Source organism: Siphateles boraxobius, unplaced genomic scaffold (assembly GCF_051911475.1).
Source record: "Siphateles boraxobius isolate OS27281-9 unplaced genomic scaffold, OSU_SipBor_1 92, whole genome shotgun sequence".
Classification (NCBI taxonomy): Eukaryota; Metazoa; Chordata; class Actinopteri; order Cypriniformes; family Leuciscidae; genus Siphateles; species Siphateles boraxobius.
Window position 1 is genome coordinate 1,140,654 of NW_027509222.1, and position 23,901 is coordinate 1,164,554.

Genomic DNA, 23,901 nt, shown 5'->3' on the forward strand with positions numbered 1-23,901 from the left:
CAGACACCTGACCCTGACCTTACCCGTATCACACACACCTGACCCTAACCTTACTTGTATCACACACACCTGACCCTAACCTGACCCGTATCACAGACACCTGACCCTAACCTTACCAGTATCACACACACCTGACCCTAACCTTGCCTGTATCACACCTCAATAGTGGCACAAGTGTTTTACAATGAAAAATGTACTTATTGTGTTCATGTTGTAATGTAAGTACATAATACTTAAAGCCACTTAATATAAAGTGGGACCAAAAAAAAAATCAGTCTTTTGCATATAACTACCAATGTTTTGTTTGTTTTTTAGTAAGAAACCAAACTGCACAATCAGTAGTGTGGTCCAGGTCCAAATGTTTTATTCAACTTAAAGTAACCAAACTGCTAAATCCACAGTATGCTAATCCAACATTTAAAAACGGAAGACTACATCCACATATTCAAATCTTCCACGCTCTTCCCTGGCACATCTAAAGGTTGTTTCCAATCTCCTTTAGTTCAGAGACAGCTGAAAGAGTTTTGCCATAAAAGGTACAGGCAAGTATGCAGTAATAAAACAAAAACGGACAAGATACACATGTGGGTTCACTCGCACAGACGAGACAAACACGAAACGCACCCAAAAGTCTGGTGTCTACTACTAAAGACATGAAGGGCTCCTACAGCGGCCCTCGAGTGTACTCTTATATACGGGTCCCTTCTTTCAAGGTTAGTTGGGGTGAAAACCGTGGATCAGGAATGTTGTCAGCTAGCATTAGTGTTTTCTGATTTTGAACGTCTGTTTTCTAGCCAACAATTAAACATTGGTAAAATATTCTGTCACAATCAACACTGAAATAAATAATGTCAATGATGTATTGAAAATACATGTTTAAAGCCATTTATGCTCTTCTTTCGTTCTGTGTGACCTATAGTAGTGTCTTTCCTTTAGTAAGCCAGTGAGAAGTGAGCCTCGACTAATGCATCATTAGACTGAGTGTGTGTCCTCGGCCAGGGAATCTAAGGTTTGTGAGGGAAGGTATTCAAAAGGGAAAAAAGAAAAAAACTGAAGTCAGGGTTATTGCAATCCTCGGCTTCCTATGCCTCGAACTCCAGACCCAAACCCAATTTGTGTCCGCCAGCATTAATGTTCTTCCCATCCAGAAGAGCAGAAAGGGTCAGCTTAATACCTGAGTCAAGAGATGGGAAAAAGTTAGACAAGGAACATTCACATCCATGAGAACGTAGTGAAAGTAAAGGAACTGAAAGTCAAGGATCAGCTTAGTACAGCAGTATTAAATTCAGGGTTTGTACAGATACTGTAAAATGCAATTTTAGGACTTTCAAGCTCTACTTTATTGGTTTTCAACGACTTCAATTAGAGATCTCACTTATCAAACAATATCTTAATAATCTTTCGAATTCTAAAAAAGAATAAACAATATATAAACCAATAAAACAATTGTACAAATAATGTGCAGCAGATGCAATGACAGCGGTAACTTTAACCATTGAACCGGATACTATGAGCAAGACATCGCTTTACTTATTCAAACTAAAATATGATTGACCTGAAAAATGAAAGCTGTATCATATACTTGGATATTTATATGAGGATTATCACACTCATAGCCATGCGAAACTGCTCTATATCAGATGGGCTGCAGCATTCACTGTATCAATAAACCATCTTTTCACATAAAATGAAACACTAATTTCACATGTATTGCCTTTCAATAATTCATGCGCTTTTCAAGTACCTTTTCATAAATATTCCTGTTTTCAATGGTTTTCCAGGACTTAAATTTCAAAAGGTCAAGTTTAAGTACTTCAAGCAGTTTAAGCACCTTGTATGAACCCTTACTAATGCTGCATTGGTACATGAACGCCACAAGCCAAATCCTTTTAAATAGTTTAAACCAGGGGTGTCCGATGCCCAGCTGAGTTCAGAGCTCATGCACATTAACCCAACCGCTATCAGCCTGCAGCATAAGACTGGTTTCCCACTGAAGCGAAGGATGGAAGAGTCCTGGGAAAACTAGGTTTCTGCTGGAGAGGTGTTAGTGAGGCCTGTGTGGGTCCTAACATACATAGACCGTATAAAACAATGGACGTGTCGTCACCCGTGTGTTTCTGAAGAGCATTTTTGAAGCCCAAAGTGGGCGGAGCCGGCCATCGTTATCTTGGAGCATCACTCCCGGATAATGGGTAAAGAGACGGGACGTGAGTGGAGCTGAGGTTTTAGGTTTACAGGCCTATTTCCTACACATATTTTGAGGACATGTCGACAATTAAAGGGGTCCTATAATGCTCTTTTCACAAGATGTAAAATAAGTGTGAAGTTTTATCTCAAAATACCCCACAGCTATTTTTTATAGCATGTTAAAATTGTCACTTTTTGAGGGTGAGCAAAAACGCACCCTTTTTGTCTGTCCCTTTAAATGCAAATGAGCTGCTGTTCCCGGCACAGAGGGCGGAGCTTCAAGAGCGTGTGTGTGTGTGTGTGTGTGTGTGTGTGTGTGTGTGTGTGTGTGTGTGTGTGTGTGTGTGTGTGTGTGTGTGTTAGCAGCTCCGATTACCTCACACACACTGAACATTTCAAAAACTTTTAGCCTTTTATGTTCAAACCGGAGTCAGACAATGATGGAAAGACTCAAGAAAAAGTGACAACACATAGAAGCCACAGGACATCTCTTGAATGGTTAGTTGATGAATTTATGTATCTGATGTGGAGTTTACTATCTTCTCATCATTGATTAGCATATTCTGTCATGATAATCTATAAATCGCATTCCCAGGGGCGCGGTTTATGTAAATGTCAGGGTTTGTGATGTCACTAACCCATGAAGACGCTTGTTGAAGTCCTTAAAAAGTGATTTCTGTAAAAGAAAATATCTCCCTTTGCTTTGAACTTTGAGCGTTGTAACTTTGCAGATGTTGTTTGTGCTCAAACAGCAACATTATACACTAGCTAAAGTTAAAAAAGTGAAATCATAATCAAGGACCCCATTAAAACAAATACTTCCAATATAGTCTGTGTTAGTAAATGTTAAGCTATTTATGAAATGCAGGCGTAACATTATATGACAATGTGTTATACAGTCTATGGTTTCAGCCTACAGCTAATCGCAGTCTGTCGGATTCTGGAGTGTGGTAAAGTTTTAAATAAAATTATAAATAATAAATCAATTATTTTAAATAAATAAAAAATAAAATTATATTAGAATTTCAATCACCGGAAAAAAATGGAGCCCAGAATTCATGGATGGTCTGTTAGTACAATTAACCACACAGCAAGTCATAATATTTGATAATTGTATGAAATAATCCCGAAATAACCCGACGTGGCGCTAACAGACAGCAGACAAACGGCTAGTAGTGACATCAGCGGCAATCCACCTGTCACTCAAGTGACCACGCCCTTAATTATGCAGAACTTTAAGGCTTAATATAATTTAAACGAATGAGTTATAAAATAATGCACCCCCTCACAGTCGTCATGAAGGGCAAAATTAGCGATATAGACCAAAACCACTTTATGCACCAGACTGTAAACTATTTGTTTTATTTCTCCATGTCTTTTCTCCATGTTTGACGTGTTCTTGTTTAATGCTGTTTTGTAAAGCATGTCGGTCAGCTTCGGCTATATAAATTGTGCTATATAAATAAACTTTGATAAAAATCTTTATTCAGGGGCAGCTCTACAGTAAAGTGATGGGGACACTATACCGTAACAAGCACCGTCCTTCAGATGACACGTTAAAGCGAGGTCCTGACTCTATGAGGTCATTGAAAATCCCAGGATGTCCTTTTGAAAAGGAGTAGGGGTGTAACCCTGCGAGCATGGCCAAATTTCCCAATTTGTCTCATCATCATGAATCAATTAACCAATATTACCTTATCAGCTCTTTGAATCAATTAAATATGTTCAGCTAAATTATTAACATGTGCTTAATAACTGTACACACTTTACAATGGTAAAACTGGAAATTAAATAAAATGCAATAAATTCAGAATATTGAGGTTATTAATGGATTAAAAAAAAAAAAAAATATATATATATATATATATATATATATATATATATTACTTAGCAGCTCCTTTGAACTATTAAGCAATGTTTCAAATGTTTCTAGCAATCCTCCAGACATTGATCAGCTGGGTTAGTTTAGGATTGGAGGTCCTCTAGGATCAGGATTGGACACGCCTGGTTTAAACGGTTGAAAATGCATTTTGAACAGGTTTATTAAACTTGTTGCACATAATTTACATTTATATATACTTACCAGGCTTCAGGGTTTGAGTATATCCCAGGCCGACGAGGCTAGAATTATTCACTTTGGCCTGTAAGACAGACAAAAAGTGTGTGAGTGGAAAAACAGTCATTATGTGCTTGGTAAGAAACAGCAAAGTGAAATATCTCTGATGTAATTAAGTAATTCCCCCTGTTTCTACTCCTTTCTTCTAACTCAGTCTTTACTCTTTCTTCTAGCTCAGTAAATGCGTTTATTATTCCTAATAATAAGTTATTATTAAACTCAGTTATTCCTAAACTCAGGATCCAGGTTGACAGAGAAAGTTGATGATCAGCATCATGGTACCAATAAAACCTGACTGAATTGGTTTCACATCACAGATACACATCACATTTTTATATCACGATAAATAATGACACCCCTAGAAGATACGCAATTATCATTTCTGTGGGGTGTAACAGAGAAGTGATATAACGAGTGATGTAACAAATTACTGTAATAATATTACTTTTGAAAGTAGTAACTGGTAATAAATTAAATTGAGTAACGCGCCTAACTAATTAAACTAAATGTGTAATAACTGCTGCTGACGTGGGGTTGAGTAAATTATCAGGAAATATTAATTCTGAAGTGAACAACCTCTTTAACGCATCATTATGCCTATAGGTGACAGCAAACGACTGCACTGATCATTAAAAAGAAAACCTAGTTCGAAGAAAACTAAAAGTGGCAATGCTAACGTCACTTAGTTACTAAACACACACCGAGAAGGAAGCGTCGGCGTCGATCTGATACTTGGCCGCGATGCCGAAGCGGGTGTTGCTGTTTCCGGCGGTCCAGGCCAGGTTCACCGCCGTCTCCAGGTTATCGTTCACTTTCTGGTAAATGGAGCCGCCGAATTCTGTTCCATCATTCCTGTGGTTAGAAAACACGTCATTCAGACTTTTCAATTCAAAACTATGCTTTTTAAAACAGTAAATGCCACTAAATTGACAGGTTAAATAGACTGCTCTAGAAAAAAAACAGCACAACACAACACAACCTTGTGTTGTTTGACAAAGTGCCCTTTAAAGTCCATTCCCTGTGGTGGAAATCCAGCTTTTAATGTTGTTTATAAATCAATGCGTTTTTAATATGCTTTAAGACAAACCATGTGTAAATAAATAAGTCAACACCATTGCTGATTATTTTCTCCTTAAAAATATGTTCTAAACCAATCAGATAAACGTGTGATTGTCAACGAGTGGATCTCTGAGCTGAGTCAGTGAGTGGAGGCGGGGCTCATTTGCATATTCGTAGAACCGCGTATACTAAATGAGGCAAGAGTGTCGAGTTAGTCGACATATTTTAAGGCATGAAAACATTTTTTAAGGAAAAAAACATTGAAATATGTCATTTTATGATCAAATGAGTTTAAAAGATAAAAAAGATTGACTACAGGAGGACTTTAAAAGACATCATGTATGTTACCTAGGGTGTCTTTCACTGCAAAGTCCTAAACAACTACACAGAATTAACTCACTCTTTTATTTGAGCCTCAATATTATAAAGAAGTAGACAGTGACATTAGTGCGTTCCTTCCTGCAGCAAAGCCATTGACAAATCCAATCGCCAGGGAATAAACGTATATATAAATAACCCACCTTTCTAACCTTGAGCCTGGAAAAACAACACGAATGGAGAACCCTCTACATCTCAATAATGCAGAAACAGCGTTCAGTACTACATCTCACTAATGCAGAAACAGCGTTCAGTACTACATCTCACTAATGCGGAAACAGCGTTCAGTACTACATCTCACTAATGCAGACACAGCGTTCAGTACTACATCTCAATAATGCAGAAACAGCGTTCAGTACTACATCTCACTAATGCGGATACAGCGTTCAGTACTACATCTCAATAATGCAGAAACAGCGTTCAGTACTACATCTCACTAATGCAGATACAGCGTTCAGTACTACATCTCAATAATGCGGATACAGCGTTCAGTACTACATCTCACTAATGCAGACACAGCGTTCAGTACTACATCTCAATAATGCAGAAACAGCGTTCAGTACTACATCTCACTAATGCAGATACAGTGTTCAGTACTACATCTCACTAATGCAGACACAGCGTTCAGTACTACATCTCACTAATGCAGATACAGTGTTCAGTACTACATCTCACTAATGCAGACACAGCGTTCAGTACTACATCTCACTAATGCGGAAACAGCGTTCAGTACTACATCTCACTAATGTGGATACAGTGTTCAGTACTACATCTCAATAATGCAGAAACAGCGTTCAGTACTACATCTCACTAATGCAGACACAGCGTTCAGTACTACATCTCACTAATGCAGATACAGCGTTCAGTACTACATCTCACTAATGCAGATACAGCGTTCAGTACTACATCTCAATAATGCGGATACAGCGTTCAGTACTACATCTCACTAATGCAGATACAGCGTTCAGTACTACATCTCACTAATGCAGATACAGCGTTCAGTACTACATCTCAATAATGCGGATACAGCGTTCAGTACTACATCTCAATAATGCGGATACAGCGTTCAGTACTACATCTCAATAATGCAGATACAGCGTTCAGTACTACATCTCACTAATGCAGATACAGCGTTCACTACTACATCTCACTAATGCAGACACAGCGTTCAGTACTACATCTCACTAATGCAGACACAGCGTTCAGTACTACATCTCACTAATGCAGATACAGCGTTCAGTACTACATCTCACTAATGCGGAAACAGCGTTCAGTACTACATCTCACTAATGTGGATACAGCGTTCAGTACTACATCTCACTAATGCAGATACAGCGTTCAGTACTACATCTCACTAGTGCAGACACAGCGTTCAGTACTACATCTCACTAGTGCAGATACAGCGTTCAGTACTACATCTCACTAATGCAGACACAGCGTTCTGTACTACATCACACTAATGCAGATACAGCATTCAGTACTACATCTCACTAGTGCAGATACAGCGTTCAGTATTACATCTCACTAATGCAGATACAGCGTTCAGTACTACATCTCACTAATGCAGACACAGCGTTCAGTACTACATCTCACTAATGCGGAAACAGCGTTCAGTACTACATCTCACTAATGCGGATACAGCGTTCAGTACTACATCTCACTAATGCAGACACAGCGTTCAGTACTACATCTCACTAATGTAGATACAGCGTTCAGTACTACATCTCACTAATGCAGACACAGCGTTCAGTACTACATCTCACTAATGCAGACACAGCGTTCAGTACTACATCTCACTAATGCAGATACAGCGTTCAGTACTACATCTCACTAATGCAGACACAGCGTTCAGTACTACATCTCACTAATGCAGATACAGCGTTCAGTACTACATCTCACTAGTGCAGATGCAGCGTTCAGTACTACATCTCACTAATGTGGATACAGCGTTCAGTACTACATCTCACTAATGCAGATACAGCGTTCAGTACTACATCTCAATAATGCAGACACAGCGTTCAGTACTACATCTCACTAATGCAGAAACAGCGTTCAGTACTACATCTCACTAATGCGGATACAGCGTTCAGTACTACATCTCACTAATGCAGACACAGCGTTCTGTACTACATCTCACTAATGCAGACACAGCGTTCAGTACTACATCTCACTAATGCAGACACAGCGTTCAGTACTACATCTCACTAATGCAGATACAGCGTTCAGTACTACATCTCACTAGTGCAGATACAGCGTTCAGTACTACATCTCACTAATGTGGATACAGCGTTCAGTACTACATCTCACTAATGCAGATACAGCGTTCAGTACTACATCTCAATGCAGACACAGCGTTCAGTACTACATCTCACTAATGCAGAAACAGCGTTCAGTACTACATCTCACTAGTGCAGATACAGCGTTCAGTACTACATCTCACTAATGCAGACACAGCGTTCAGTACTTCATCACACTAATGCAGATACAGCGTTCAGTACTACATCTCACTAATGCGGATACAGCGTTCAGTACTACATCTCACTAATGCGGAAACAGCGTTCAGTACTACATCTCACTAATGCAGACACAGCGTTCAGTACTACATCTCACTAATGCAGATAGAGCGTTCAGTACTACATCTCACTAATGCGGAGACAGCGTTCAGTACTACATCTCACTAATGCGGATACAGCGTTCAGTACTACATCTCACTAATGCGGATACAGCGTTCAGTACTACATCTCACTAATGCGGAAACAGCGTTCAGTACTACATCTCACTAATGCGGAAACAGCGTTCAGTACTACATCTCACTAATGCGGATACAGCGTTCAGTACTACATCTCACTAATGCAGACACAGCGTTCAGTACTACATCTCACTAATGCGGATACAGCGTTCAGTACTACATCTCACTAATGCAGACACAGCGTTCAGTACTACATCTCACTAATGCAGACACAGCGTTCAGTACTACATCTCACTAATGCAGATAGAGCGTTCAGTACTACATCTCACTAATGCGGAGACAGCGTTCAGTACTACATCTCACTAATGCGGATACAGCGGTCAGTACTACATCTCACTAATGCGGATACAGCGTTCAGTACTACATCTCACTAATGCGGAAACAGCGTTCAGTACTACATCTCACTAATGCGGAAACAGCGTTCAGTACTACATCTCACTAATGCGGATACAGCGTTCAGTACTACATCTCACTATGCAGACACAGCGTTCAGTACTACATCTCACTAATGCGGATACAGCGTTCAGTACTACATCTCACTAATGCGGAAACAGCATACAGTACTACATCTCACTAATGCGGATACAGCGTTCAGTACTACATCTCACTAATGCAGATACAGCGTTCAGTACTACATCTCACTAATGCGGAAACAGCATACAGTACTACATCTCACTAATGCGGATACAGCGTTCAGTACTACATCTCACTAATGCAGATACAGCGTTCAGTACTACATCTCACTAATGCAGATACAGCGTTCAGTACTACATCTCACTAATGCGGAAACAGCATACAGTACTACATCTCACTAATGCGGATACAGCGTTCAGTACTACATCTCACTAATGCAGATACAGCGTTCAGTACTACATCTCACTAATGCGGATACAGCGTTCAGTACTACATCTCACTAGTGCAGACACAGCGTTCAGTACTACATCTCACTAATGCAGATACAGCGTTCAGTACTACATCTCACTAATGCAGATACAGCGTTCAGTACTACATCTCACTAATGCAGACACAGCGTTCAGTACTACATCTCACTAATGCAGACACAGCGTTCAGTACTACATCTCACTAATGCAGATACAGCGTTCAGTACTACATCTCACTAATGCAGACACAGCGTTCAGTACTACATCTCACTAATGCAGATACAGCGTTCAGTACTACATCTCACTAATGCGGATACAGCGTTCAGTACTACATCTCACTAATGCAGACACAGCGTTCAGTACTACATCTCACTAATGCAGATACAGCGTTCAGTACTACATCTCACTAATGCAGACACAGCGTTCAGTACTACATCTCACTAATGCAGACACAGCGTTCTGTACTACATCTCACTAATGCAGATACAGCGTTCAGTACTACATCTCACTAATGCAGATACAGCGTTCAGTACTACATCTCACTAATGGAGATACAGCGTTCAGTACTACATCTCACTAATGCAGACACAGCGTTCAGTACTACATCTCACTAATGCGGAAACAGCGTTCAGTACTACATCTCACTAATGCGGATACAGCGTTCAGTACTACATCTCACTAATGCAGATACAGCGTTCAGTACTACATCTCACTAATGCAGATACAGCGTTCAGTACTACATCTCACTAATGCAGATACAGCGTTCAGTACTACATCTCACTAATGCAGATACAGCGTTCAGTACTACATCTCACTAATGCAGATACAGCGTTCAGTACTACATCTCACTAATGCAGACACAGCGTTCAGTACTACATCTCACTAATGCGGAAACAGCGTTCAGTACTACATCTCACTAATGCGGAAACAGTGTTCAGTACTACATCTCACTAATGCAGATACAGCGTTCAGTACTACATCTCACTAATGCGGAAACAGCGTTCAGTACTACATCTCACTAATGCGGAAACAGTGTTCAGTACTACATCTCACTAATGCAGATACAGCGTTCAGTACTACATCTCACTAATGCGGAAACAGCGTTCAGTACTACATCACACTAATGCAGATACAGCGTTCAGCACTACATCTCACTAATGCAGATACAGCGTTCAGTACTACATCTCACTAATGGAGATACAGCGTTCAGCACTACATCTCACTAATGCAGACACAGCGTTCAGTACTACATCTCACTAATGCGGAAACAGCGTTCAGTACTACATCTCACTAATGCGGAAACAGTGTTCAGTACTACATCTCAATAATGCGGAAACAGCGTTCAGTACTACATCTCACTAATGCGGAAACAGCGTTCAGTACTACATCTCACTAATGCGGAAACAGCGTTCAGTACTACATTTCACTAATGCGGAAACAGCGTTCAGTACTACATCTCACTAATGCGGATACAGCGTTCAGTACTACATCTCACTAATGCGGAAACAGCGTTCAGTACTACATCTCACTAATGCGGAAACAGCGTTCAGTACTACATCTCACTAATGGAGATACAGCGTTCAGCACTACATCTCACTAATGCAGACACAGCGTTCAGTACTACATCTCACTAATGCGGAAACAGCGTTCAGTACTACATCTCACTAATGCGGAAACAGTGTTCAGTACTACATCTCACTAATGCAGATACAGCGTTCAGTACTACATCTCAATAATGCGGAAACAGCGTTCAGTACTACATCTCACTAATGCGGAAACAGCGTTCAGTACTACATCTCACTAATGCGGAAACAGCGTTCAGTACTACATCTCACTAATGCGGAAACAGCGTTCAGTACTACATCTCACTAATGCGGAAACAGCGTTCAGTACTACATTTCACTAATGCGGAAACAGCGTTCAGTACTACATCTCACTAATGCGGATACAGCGTTCAGTACTACATCTCACTAATGCGGAAACAGCGTTCAGTACTACATTTCACTAATAAGGAAACAGCATTCAGTACTACATCTCACTAATGCAGATACAGCGTTCAGTACTACATCTCACTAATGCAGATACAGCGTTCAGTACGTACACATTTGTGTGCAGCTGAAACTCGTCAGTCTTGTATCCGACAGCGAAGTTGCTCTGAGAGACCCGGTTCCTGCCGGCCTCGAAGGTCATCTGGTACCCGGCCAGCCAGCCCTCGAAGCCCACCACCACGCCTCCATGCACTGCAGTGCCATTGATATCGTACTCCACGTCACAGCCCAGGTTCAGGTGATCGTGCTGGAAGCTGCTCTTGATCTTCCCGCTCTTCTTGCTATGGGAAGTTACGAAAGAAGCCAGTGAAACATCAGAAATTCAGAAATTTATTGGTAATTCTGTGCTCAATTTGTGAGGAAAAACAACAACAACACTGAGTATGAGGACGTCATCAACTAATATGTGACCCTGGATCACAAAACGAGTCACAAGTCGCACGGGTATATTTGTGGCAATAGCCAACAATACATTGTAGGGGTCAAAATTATTGATTTTTCTTTAATGACAAAAATCATTAGGATATTAAGTAAAGCTCATGTTCCATGAAGATATTTTGTAAATTTCATACCCTAAATATATATTTTTGCGAGTGGATGTAGCAAAAGCGTGAACATAAATGGACAACTTTAAAGGAGATTTTCTCAATGTTTAGATTTTTTTGCACCCTCAGATTCCAGATTTTCAAATATTTGTAACTCGGCCAAATATTGTCCTATCCTAACAAACCATACATCAATGGAAAGCTTACTTATTTAAAAAAAATACTTTTGTGACTGGTTTTGAGGTCCAGGGTCACATATAGAGTTAATGTACTACTTGATTTTCATGTGTTAACACTATTGAAGTAATCCTGATTCAGGGGTTGGACAAGAGCTGCACAATTAACAAAATTGCTATATGGCTTAGTGACATTATCGATGGGCAAAGGCTGCGATTTAATTAAATGTATGCGCTGCATGTTTCAGAGTGAAGCGCGGCACTGTGTTCATTTACACGTGAACAGCTCGTTTTTCAACGTCTCAGAGCGGCTCGATTCACAGTAAATGCTGCTTCTCACAAACGCCATCTGCATCTGCTCTGAGTCTGAGTCGTTTTAATGTGCTTATGTGAACGAAACATGCGCCGAACATCTTCACAAACTTGAGAAGTGCTTATCAAAAGAGAAGCTTTAACGGTTTTCTGTCAAAATAAAAGTTTAATGGTTTAATTGACAGCCATAAATATTGGTATTGTAATTTTACAGCTGTAATGTAAAAAACATTTTTAACCCATAATTTATTGAATGTTACCAATTAAAAACATGATCAAAACAGTAATCTATTTTAATAACAAAAGTTCAAATATAAGAGCAAATGACAAATATCGGTATCGGCCAACAGTTGTTTATTAAAACTAGTATCAGCCCCAAAAAAATCCTATCCATGCATCCCTAATAAGGCTAATGTTTTATGTATTTGAGGAACGGGGAAGACTTTGTCTAACATTTGTCGTCGAGTCAGTAATAGCGTAGTGTCTTAAATAGCATGTGCAAAGCAATTAATCTTTTATAACATTTGTTATAACATTTGGTCAAATATCAGAAAGAACTGAGTAACTATACTTTAACATTACTATACTTTATAACTTTTTAACCTTTATACTTTATTTATTTGTGTAAAATAAATGAAATGTAAAAAAGGATCGGCGCAATAAGCATAAGCTTCAGCCGACACCTTTTCGGTCAAGCCACTTTTTTTTTCCTTTTAAAAACAGTTTACACTGTAATTTAATTTTCATTTCTATGTTTACTTGTAAATTGTATTTCTTTTTTTTCCCCTTCTTCTGAAGTTGACTGAAATAAACTAAACTAACTAACTTGTAAGTTGATGAAATGTGATGCCATGCACTTGCAGATGCAGCTGTTCAAATTATGGGACAAAACATGCAATTTCTGACATTTACTGGTTGAAATCCTTGTATCTACATTGAGCTTAATTTTGGTCAAATGTTAATAATATGACATGCAACTGTCTGACTATATGTACTTTGACAACAGTGTTTTTTGTGTGTGTTTCTTTTCATTTCCTGAAAGGTAGCGCTTTTGGACATGCAAGTTTTCCACCCGACAGTGATGATATATCACATCTGTCCTGGAAGTGCCCAATGTTGCAACATCTGCATTGATTATACTGGAGAACAGATGTGGTGAACGAGACACATACCCAGTGTTTGGAGAAAAGGAGGAATCAAATGTCAACTTCAGCCCTTTGGCCAACTGAGGAAAATAAAGCAGCATTCATGTTAGAAGACAAGATTGTAACTCATACAGGGCTGGGCGATATGGCAAAAAAAATCATATCTCTGTATTTGTTGGTTGAATGGCGATATACGATATATATCTCTGTACTTTCTACGTTTTTCTATTTGGATAAAGAAAATCTGTATTTTAAAAAAAATAAAAATATTTCACATCCTGCTCAATGATATCCTACAAACAATGTTGATAATGAAGGATATGGAAACACATATAGTGAATGTAATGTAGGCTATGCAATATATCATGTGCAAAAAGGTGGTTAAAATCACATTATATTCTAATATTGTAAAATTACAATCTAAAAAATAAAATAATGCTTTTTAAATAAAAACAAAAGCACTAACTAATTATATTAGCCTGCATTTGATTACACCATTATAATGGTCACTTTCATAAAAATATACTTGTAGGTTTAAAATTCCACTTATGGCACATTTATTGTCTCCCAACAACAAATATTTTAGCAATATGTATATTTTAGTCAGAATTATTGCGCTACTGTTCTATTGTGCTCGTCTGTTTACGCTCGTTCTCGGAAGCTTGAATTTTAGCGGAGATTCACTTGCAGAAGCTCGTCCTCTCCTGACAGTGAAATAGACATATTTGTTTGACTTTCTAACATTTACAGATGGAGAATATACCTGTGAAATGTAAATTAAGCACTGAGGAGAGCACCACGTCTCAAACGCATTAAACAGTGCCAGTATTTATCTGTCAGTCAGCAACAGTATCTGACAGAGCATCTGACAGGGCAAGCTGCTTTAAACTTGTTAACTACATCTATTTTGAAGCCCTTAAAGGGTAAGTTCAACGTTTTACAAGTAAGCCCTGTTTTAAGATTTCTGTTTCTGATTAAATCAAACGGTTAAGATTAAAATTTGGACACATGCAGCTGTCCCGAGAATTTTAGGTTTTTGTGTTAGCACCCCCCCACCTATACAATGGTTTCATAGGTGCACTGGAACAATCATTCATATAAACGCATTAAGCTTTAGTTTACAAAGACGTGAAACTCACGGAGTGGTCTGGGGTGTTCACTGATATGCTCTCGCGAAAATTGCTGCAAAAGATGCTTTCCAACAGGTTTTATCGTAGTTTTTGGAAGAATGTCCGGTTGTGAGGCGTTTGGAAAGATAGGTCCACAGTTTTACAACGAATGGTAAAACACCTGTTGGAAAGCATCTTTAGCAGTGGGGGGGGGGGGGTGCTAACACAAAAACCTAAAATTCTCGGGACGGCAGCATGTGTCCAAATTTTAATCGTAACCGTTCGATTTAATCAGAAACGGGCTTTACTTGTAAAACGCCGAACTTACCCTTTAATAGAAGTACTGGTCGACCGATATATCGGATGATATTTGGCATTTTTAAAATATCGGCATCGGCCGATCAGTTTTTCTGACTTTTATTTTGCCGGGCGGCGCCGAGAAGAGAACGGCAGCGCCTGATCACACAGCGCTCACACACATTCTCCGTCTTCATTAGTTTACGATCTCTGTCAGTCAGATCTAATACTTTGTTAGACAGAACTGGTAAACAAAGAAAGTAAATGGTATGCGAAAAAGTAAAGTATTTGCTTTTATATTATTTGTAACAGAAACAATCAGGCTAAAATACTTTCTCATTTACCGTCAACATTCAGCAAATGCGCATCTACATCATTTAAACAAATCTATGAATACCTAATAAACATTTAATGTCACAAACCTTGCAGATTTAATGGAATCCAGCTGTGATATCTTGTGAAGTGTGCGTTTGTAGCCTCAGAAACGTTTTCCTGCGAGTGACGGTCGGTCCGTGTGGAGCGAGTGAACGCGAACAGAAGATCAGCGTCATAGGAGACGAGATCGAAACACTTTTAAATCCTTCATTTTAAAATATGCTGTGCTATATCCAGTGGCCCACTGTGTCATATTCATGTCGTTTTCACTGTGTGCTGTATGTAAAATTAGCGTTACCTTGTCTTTATTTGAAAAAATATGATTACCATTGCGCACGAAATGACCAGATTACTGACGGCCCTGTTACAGTGTTTACTTCCTTTTTATTCACATATTCATATATTTTTAAACAATTACTTTATTTGTGAAAAATAGTGTTATAGGATTGCAGATTCAAGAAGTTGCCATCTAAAGTATAAGCATGTTTATTTTAAAGATTTGTTTTGTAAGGGTGGGTTTATAATTTAAATAAATATTGATTAAAATGCATATAAAGTATATATATATATATATATATATATATTGGCTTTATTTCGGCCACACTGCTCTCTAAGATATCGGCAATCAAAAATATCAATATCGGTCGACCACTAAATATAAGCAGTTTATGTCATGTTTAGGACAAATTACTTTCACTGCAGGAGCTCACACTGCATCCTCCGCTATTTGTCAGATGTGCTTATATCAAACTACTGTATCGATATAAACGGTATTTCCTCATTCCATATCGTTTCAAAAAAATATATTGATATATCATACAAACTCGATATACCGCCCAGCCCTAAACTCATATCACATCATGTGCACTGGATCAGTTTTTCATGTCTCTCACCTGGTCTTCCAGAGTGATCTCTGTGCCGAGAGTGTTGTCGGTGTTCCACTTCTCGGTGAACGTCAGGCCGTGTTCGGCCCACTTGTACTTGGTCTCCAGCGTTCCTGCTACCTTACTGGTCTCTGTGTTAGCCGAGCCGGAGCTTTTAAATTCCTACAGAAGCAGGAGAACATATGATGAACACTGAATGGTCAATCAGTCAGGAGAAGTATGAAAAATGGCGGGTGCTGATGTTTCGTGTGCATATGGCCAATCAGCGAATAACGTCACGGATAGTTCCTATAGCGCTGGTTTAGACTCTAATGTAGGAGGGTTAGGGTTAGATTCGTTATTAGATAAATTAGTTCCTCCAAAAGGAGTTCCTAGAACTGAAATCGTTCCACGTCACAATCCGGGATCTTCCGCCAATAGTAAATTGGAATTAGGAAAAGGTTCCTCTGGTGCGAAAGCCCCAAATAATCTTTGTTAAAAACCACAGATAACTAGGAAACTAGGAGAGACATTGTGAAACATTGAGCGAGCAAGTTATGGAATGCTTTTTGGTCCACAAATCACCAACATTTACCATGGATTTAATGTAGAAACGCTAACTGTAACCATGGTATTGTGGCAGAAATAGTCTAATGTTTTTACATTATTCATTTCTGGGTTCACACAACCTTTTGAGAGTGAATTTCAAGCACTTTAAGGACTTCTCACAATTTCAAAACACTTCACAGCTCTAAATAGTATCCAATTTAAAATGTTATTTTTAATGTGATAACCAGTAACATTAATGTGATAACATTATTTGTTCATCCTTAAAAGATAGTCCCCATTAGTAATACTCAAAGTTTCAAGATCTAGGAAAACTGACTCTTATTGGTAAACAAATACTTTTATTTGTAAAAGACATGAAATTACCAGTATTACCAGTAGATGCCGGCAGAGGAGCACTTATTGACTTATTAGCCATTTCCACTCAGTAATATATGTTTTGCACAAATTTTGCTTTTAAATTTTTATTTAGACATATTGAAATAACTACTTTACTTATAAAAAGACTTTTTGTCTGTGACTTTGTCAAAAGTATTCTGTAAAATGGGTCAAATCGCTTCTAGTTATGTCTTTTGTATGCGTTTTACTCAAGATGGCTTTATTTTTCTTCTTCTCAATAACAGTCAAATATTTAAATTGAATAAAACGGCAACAATGAAATGAACTAGCTAAGTTAGCGGATTATATTCAAAATCCATAGATATCGCTGTATAATACTGCCGTAAACACTTTCTCCGACAAGATCTCTTTTTTGTTTGTTCATGTGCGTTTGACATAAAGCCTCGCTTTTATATAATCACTTAAGCTGCCAGTCAGTTCAGTATGATACTATAGAAGAACAATGGTACATTTAATAAGAGAAGGATATTTAATGAGGTTTTTGCATGTTACTGTTGTTAATAGAAGTTAATTTCATCTGCATCTTAACTCCAGCTCAGTGCTTTACAGTCAAATGTGCATTTCTAAGAAATAAATGGTAACACTTTACAATAAGGTTCATTAGTTAACAGAAGTTAACCACATAAGTTAGCATGAACTATTAATGAACTGCACTTATACAGCATTTAATGTTAATTTCAACATTTACTAATACTTTATTAAATCTTGTTAACATTAGTTAATGCACAGTGAACAAACAATGAACAGCTGTATTTTAACATTAACAAAGATTAATAAATACAGTAATAAATGTATTGCTCATGGTTAGTTCATGTTAGTTAATACATTAACTAATGTTAACGAATAAACCTTATTGTAAAACTGCACTTATTGATGCAAAACAACAGTAATTTTATAATTAAATACACCTACTGCTCTCAAATGTTATTCTGGAGCCCAGATATTACATATGCACTATATTTTTTCTTAACCTGTTAGTGATGTCTTCATTATTTAATTTATGTTTAAAACAAACTGTCATGAAAACAGATCGTTTTAATGTTTATACTTAAACAACGAACTGGGGTAGATATGATTATATCATTAAATGTATAAACTGCTATATGCGCAATTTAAATGTCTGTATCCATGTTTGTTTTATTTGAGTGTTGACTATTATATCCAAATTAAGCACTTAAATATAAACTGTTGTAATAATGTGCAAACTGCCAGGATTCCCTGTATAGTTTACAGCTTCAGTTGAGATACTCTCTCCCTAAAATGGACACGTACTAAATCAAAATACGAGTTAAATCAAGAGCTTGTCAATCGAAACCAAATTGACTCGTGAAATCAGTGTCAACAACCAGGCCTAAACTTTTCTGTGTCTAAAGAGAAAATGCTTTGTCACAAACTCACAACAAATGGCACGACAGTTTTAACACGCATATATCACCTTTTGCATGCACTTAACATGCACTTGAACCTGTTGATGACAGGTTTAAGTGTATCAGACATTAACATTCCTAGCTCATACTAAGAAGAGTAAACAGTCAAATGGTCAATTGCTCTATACATGTCTTAGTGTCTACATTAACCTCAGCAGATTCTTGACTTCCCATGGCCAAAAGAAGAAAGCATTAAACATTTTGGCATTTTAAAACTACATATCAGCAGCATTTCAACTGAGTTTGTCCCACTGCCTGAATCTGTAAGTGAAATAATAGACATTTGAACAGAAATCACGTCAATATTTTATCAAGCTCGGTAGTGTTGTTGATTTAGTCTATGATCCACTGTCTACTTACCAATCCATTCTCTGACCTCGTTTTCAAATCCAACTTGATAAGACCAAAACCTGCAAATGACAAAGACAACCATCACTAACACAAAACAGCATGAAGAGCGATCAGTGTGTGATCTGACTGCAGGTCATGGCACAAAATGATCAGTGCCCATAAATCCCAGTGTTAAAGCTACAATATGTAATTTTTTCGCCGCTAGGGGTCATAACCTCTTACAATAACAGAGGCGTAGATTTAAGACGCATAAGCGGAATTGGGGCTGGGCGATAAAACGATAATTATCGCGATATAATTTTTCTCGATAAAACGATATCAAGAGTTCGATAATGTTTATGCGCCATAAGCGGAACGAAACTCATTTGAACCGCGCGCCACACGGACCATTTATCCGCTTAAAGTCCAAACACTGGTCAGCGTAGCGTGAGCTCACTAGATCAGACACGTTTACTCTGATCGTAAACGATAAATGTAACAGTATTAGCTTGAGTTAGGATGCAGATTTAATGTCAACTCGCTGTCAAGTATGCATTTTGAGACAAAACATGTAATATTAATATTGCAGCGTGCACTAGTGTTGGGCGATATGCTCCATTTTCATATCGTCCTATCGTCAGCCTGTGAGATCGGCGATACACGATATTATCGTGAGGGGGCGGGGCTTACTTATTTGATTATTAACTTGATTATTTACTCATTAATTTGCTTGTTTTATTACTTCATTTTATACGAGAATATTTTTCTATTTTGCTAGCAAAGGTGGAGTGTTTATTACTAGGCTAGATCAGGTTATTTCCCGGTATAGTGAGGTAAAAAAAAGATCCTAATCATTTTTGTATCTGACTCGAGTATTTCAACATGTCAGCGGGAGATTTAAGGACACACATTATCCGCTCAAGCCCTTAGATGCAGCATTTTGACTGTACTTATGCACGAGATGAAAACACGTTTTAATAATTTCTAAGGTCAAGAAAGAGTCGTAGTTTGCGATATATGTCCTTCCACCAGTGCTCTCTCTGTATGGATGCACTTCAATAAGCCCGAAGAACGCGGGTTCATGTGTTTTAAATGCCGGGAGAAATCAGAGTAAGGGGCAAAAGTCGATCGGTTTATACTTAAACTTATGACTTGACTCCGATAAAGGAAAACAGGTTAATGCGTTTACATGACCACATGCATTGTCAGTTTATTCAGCATAATCGGGTTAAGACCGTGCATGTAAACGCGCTCATTAACAAAGTGGAAGTAGAAACGGACTGAGCTTTCGGCTGTCGCTGCATAAACGCCGCGTTATCTCAGAGACGACGATGGATATAACGGTATAGCGCTTGTCTTAATTTACTGGCTTAATATTTCTATGGTGGACCTACATGATGACTGAACAAATTACAAGAATATTTCTTGTTAAACAAGTGTTTGAAGCTGCTATTGATTTTCACAGATGGCACAGTTGTGCTGTTCGTGAACTAAAGACTGGCCTATATAATTTTAGTGATATTATTATTATTATTATTATTTAGTAATTGTATTGTTTTTAGTGTTATTAGTGTCATTCAACTTTTTGTTAATGTGCTATGGAAACAAAATACTGACGACAAACAACGATGCCGTTTTCATCTTGGATCTGTATAAGGTATGCGAGCGTCTGTTAAAACAAGCACTCTTGACAATTTGTGAATGGATCACCTTGCAATTCAATGTTGATGTGGGATGTAGGCCTAGTTTTTCGTTCTGTTTTAAAAACATTTTCTTAGAGGAGTCCTCATACGCGCGTGTCGGTGTTGTCGCAAGTGTTAGGCTATGCGGTGATGTCCTTATGAATTTAGGCAAGGCAAATTAATTGTAGTTCCTAATATTAATCTAATAACAATACTAGCTTTATAATAATAATAATAATAATAATTTAATACGTTCATGGTAAAACGAGCCAATATCGTATTGATATCATCAAAGGCATCTGCCATCGCCGTAATCTCAGACTATCGTCGATACACGATACTATCGTCTATCGGCACAACCCTAGCCTGCACTGCAAACTGTGCTGAGGATACGTGCCATCAAAGTCACTTTACACTAAACAATATCCCCTATTAGCACATGCAGAAACTAAGAAATATATTTTTCTATTCAGATATTTATTTTAAGGAAAAATGAGATATGTTTGAATGTTCTACCTCAGATTTGTGAAAAGTTCCCCTGTTCGGCAAGTGTTTGTCATGATATGTTCTGACAATAAAGAGTAGTTTAAAACCACAATTAACGCTCTGGTTTCTAAAACTTTCACTTAGGAGCAAAAATCTGCCTTTGAGCTTGAAGGAAATAAAGATTTGACATTTATCGTGATAATTATCGATATCAACCAATTTAAAAAAATTATCCTGATCATTTTTTTGGCCAGCCCTAAGCGGAATTATGGAACTTGTCGTGCCGATGGATCTAATAATGTTTATGGATGAGTAAATACATTGATGTTTTTAACATGACTGGTGTGAAGCGGGCGCGATTGCTAATGAGAGACAGATATCAGCGCCACACGCATGAGTCCCGCGGGTATAAAGGAATAAGGACATTTCATTCTACCGAACGCATGTGCTGGATTAATACTCACAGGTCAGTTTATTAGAGGAATGTAACTTGTGAGGTAACGCAGCGCTGTTTCTCTTGGTCTACACTATCACACTAAACTGCATTTGAGTGTGTGTTGAAAGTTATGTTATTCTATGTGTTATCATATTCTAGCATTTTAACATGTTGAGCTATATAACATTGATTAGTTTTATGTACATTTGCTCACCTGTCTAATAAAGCACATGCAAGAGCGGCGTCTCTGTAGAGTGGAAGTTAGTCGCGGACGCTAGCTCTCGGCATCTCGAAAACGCCACGCTGATATTGATCCTCGTTTTAGTTCTCCTTTTGTCCTAAAGTCTGCTTGCCATGATCCATTTGTTTCAACGAAACAACAACAGCGTGAGCGCACCGCTAGAGTAACGCAGTTGTCCACGTCTGTCGCCATGGTTACTATAGCAGTACGAGCGGAAACAAGGGACAACGCGGATATTACGTCATTGACAGGTGACAAGCGAACAGAGACGAGCCATTATTTAAATGTGGAATTTCTCTGAAATTAAAAATCCTTGGGAACTTTTGGGATATTGTAACTACACAACTGCAGGAAATATATCACACTGTGAAAGTTATTTTTGGATATTTAATTACAAAAATCTTACATATTGCAGCTTTAAGCTGTCGATGTAGTAAAGCTCTGCTCTAAAAGCACATTACTGAACTGAAAATCCTCGTTTCACTCCTGAGAGGATCTCAATATCTCAGGGAATTACACACGCAGTATAATTAACTGCTAGAGACTTTTGACAAAAGCAAGCCAAGTTTTCAGAGGAAGTTTCCACCAACTGTTTGAAACGGCTGATCAATAAAATCATGAACACAAATAATTTAATAATGTAATTTCATTATATTATAACAGATGTTCTATGTCTGTTTTTTGGAGGACTCAGAACAGTGTGTTCAGCCGTTCTAGACTTCTAATGGAGTGAAAACGTCAGGTTCCTGAAATCCCCTCCATTGGGGAAATTGATGTTTACTTGTGAAGCTTTCAAGACAAATGTATTGTGAGCTATGAGCTTGTTAACGGAAGTTGTCTGCTTTTTTAAGTCATTATCCTGCATTATTTCAACTTTATTTGTTAAAATAACCGTGTTTAACATCAGATTTTAAGGTGAAAACTACATTACAGATGTCTCTGCAGAACGCACACACACTCCCATAAAGCACTTTGTATTATGTAATGGTGTGTGCATGTATATTAGGGCTGGGTAAAAAATATCGATTTCTCGATTTTAATCGATTCTCATTTTTACGAACCGATATCGATTCTTAAATCCCAAGAATCGATTAGTCATCCTGTTTTCAGTTGATGAATGATTGGAACATTGTAGCGCGCATCCAATCCAATAAACGCAATAATCTTTGTGCTTTGTTACTATTGATATGAAACAAAGTTTCAGATTTCAAATTACGTCCATTTTCTTACGAAATTCAAAAACATAAATACCGTTTTGGCGCTGTGGCGTGAGATCGCTCTGGCGCAGCTCAAGAGAAGCAGCAGCGCCGAGCACACATGATCTTCTCTTCCGCCTTAATATTACCAGTTACAGCGTGAAATAAACATGAATGAGCAGCTGAAAGTGTGTTAAAAGATAGAGTATAACTTATCGAAATCCTTGTTGTCACATGGAATCGCTCAATCATTGTTTCAACCGAGGAAAGACGTCAGTGAAACAGCTTGTAAACAATGTCATGTAACGTCACATTTACCTCAGAAAAACCATATCCAGTGACCATGAACTCGTTAGTCAGCTAGAAAAATTAACTCTAGAGAGGAGCATTTTGCTAAATATATGCACCATATTACATATGCATTTTATGTTATTTTATAATTATTTTATGTTTTTCAATATTTAATGCATGTTTGAATAAATCTGGCAAGTTTTTTATGACAGCCACCATTTAAATATTTATATTTCATATAACTTTATTATTAGAAAAATAAATAAAAGTGTAATTGTTTGTATACAAATCAGTAAATCTTTACCTTCAATATTAGGCTATAGTAGGCTAATGAAACAATTTTAATGATACAACTGACTCCCATAGTTTACAGCATTGGTTAAGAGATTTGTTTTCCTTGAGAAAATTTGCCATGTATTGTACCTGATATCCAAAACAATCAATATTGAATCGAAATCGAATCGAATTGTGAAATTTGTGTCAATACCCAGCCCTAATGTATATTTATATGTGTATGTATATATGTATATATCGAGAGAGAGAGAGAGAGAGAGAGAGAGAGAGAGAGAGAGAGGTCTCCTGTTTGTTTCCTATATTTTACAAAAG

The 23,901-nt window shown here is 38.0% G+C and overlaps 1 protein-coding gene across 1 annotated transcript in view; it reads right to left on the minus strand.

The window, feature by feature from the left end:
* Positions 1–342: 342 nt before the first annotated feature.
* The window catches only part of vdac1 (voltage-dependent anion channel 1), a 29,525-nt gene continuing 5,966 nt past the window's right edge, over positions 343–23,901 (minus strand). The window contains exons 3-9 of the mRNA XM_077224849.1: positions 18,994–19,043; positions 16,271–16,423; positions 13,624–13,676; positions 11,472–11,699; positions 5,005–5,155; positions 4,271–4,328; positions 343–1,174 (exon numbers count right to left, since the gene is read on the minus strand). Coding sequence (XP_077080964.1) covers positions 1,083–1,174; positions 4,271–4,328; positions 5,005–5,155; positions 11,472–11,699; positions 13,624–13,676; positions 16,271–16,423; positions 18,994–19,043 — 785 coding nt within the window. The 3' untranslated portion in view covers positions 343–1,082. The remainder of the gene's footprint in view (positions 1,175–4,270; positions 4,329–5,004; positions 5,156–11,471; positions 11,700–13,623; positions 13,677–16,270; positions 16,424–18,993; positions 19,044–23,901) is intronic.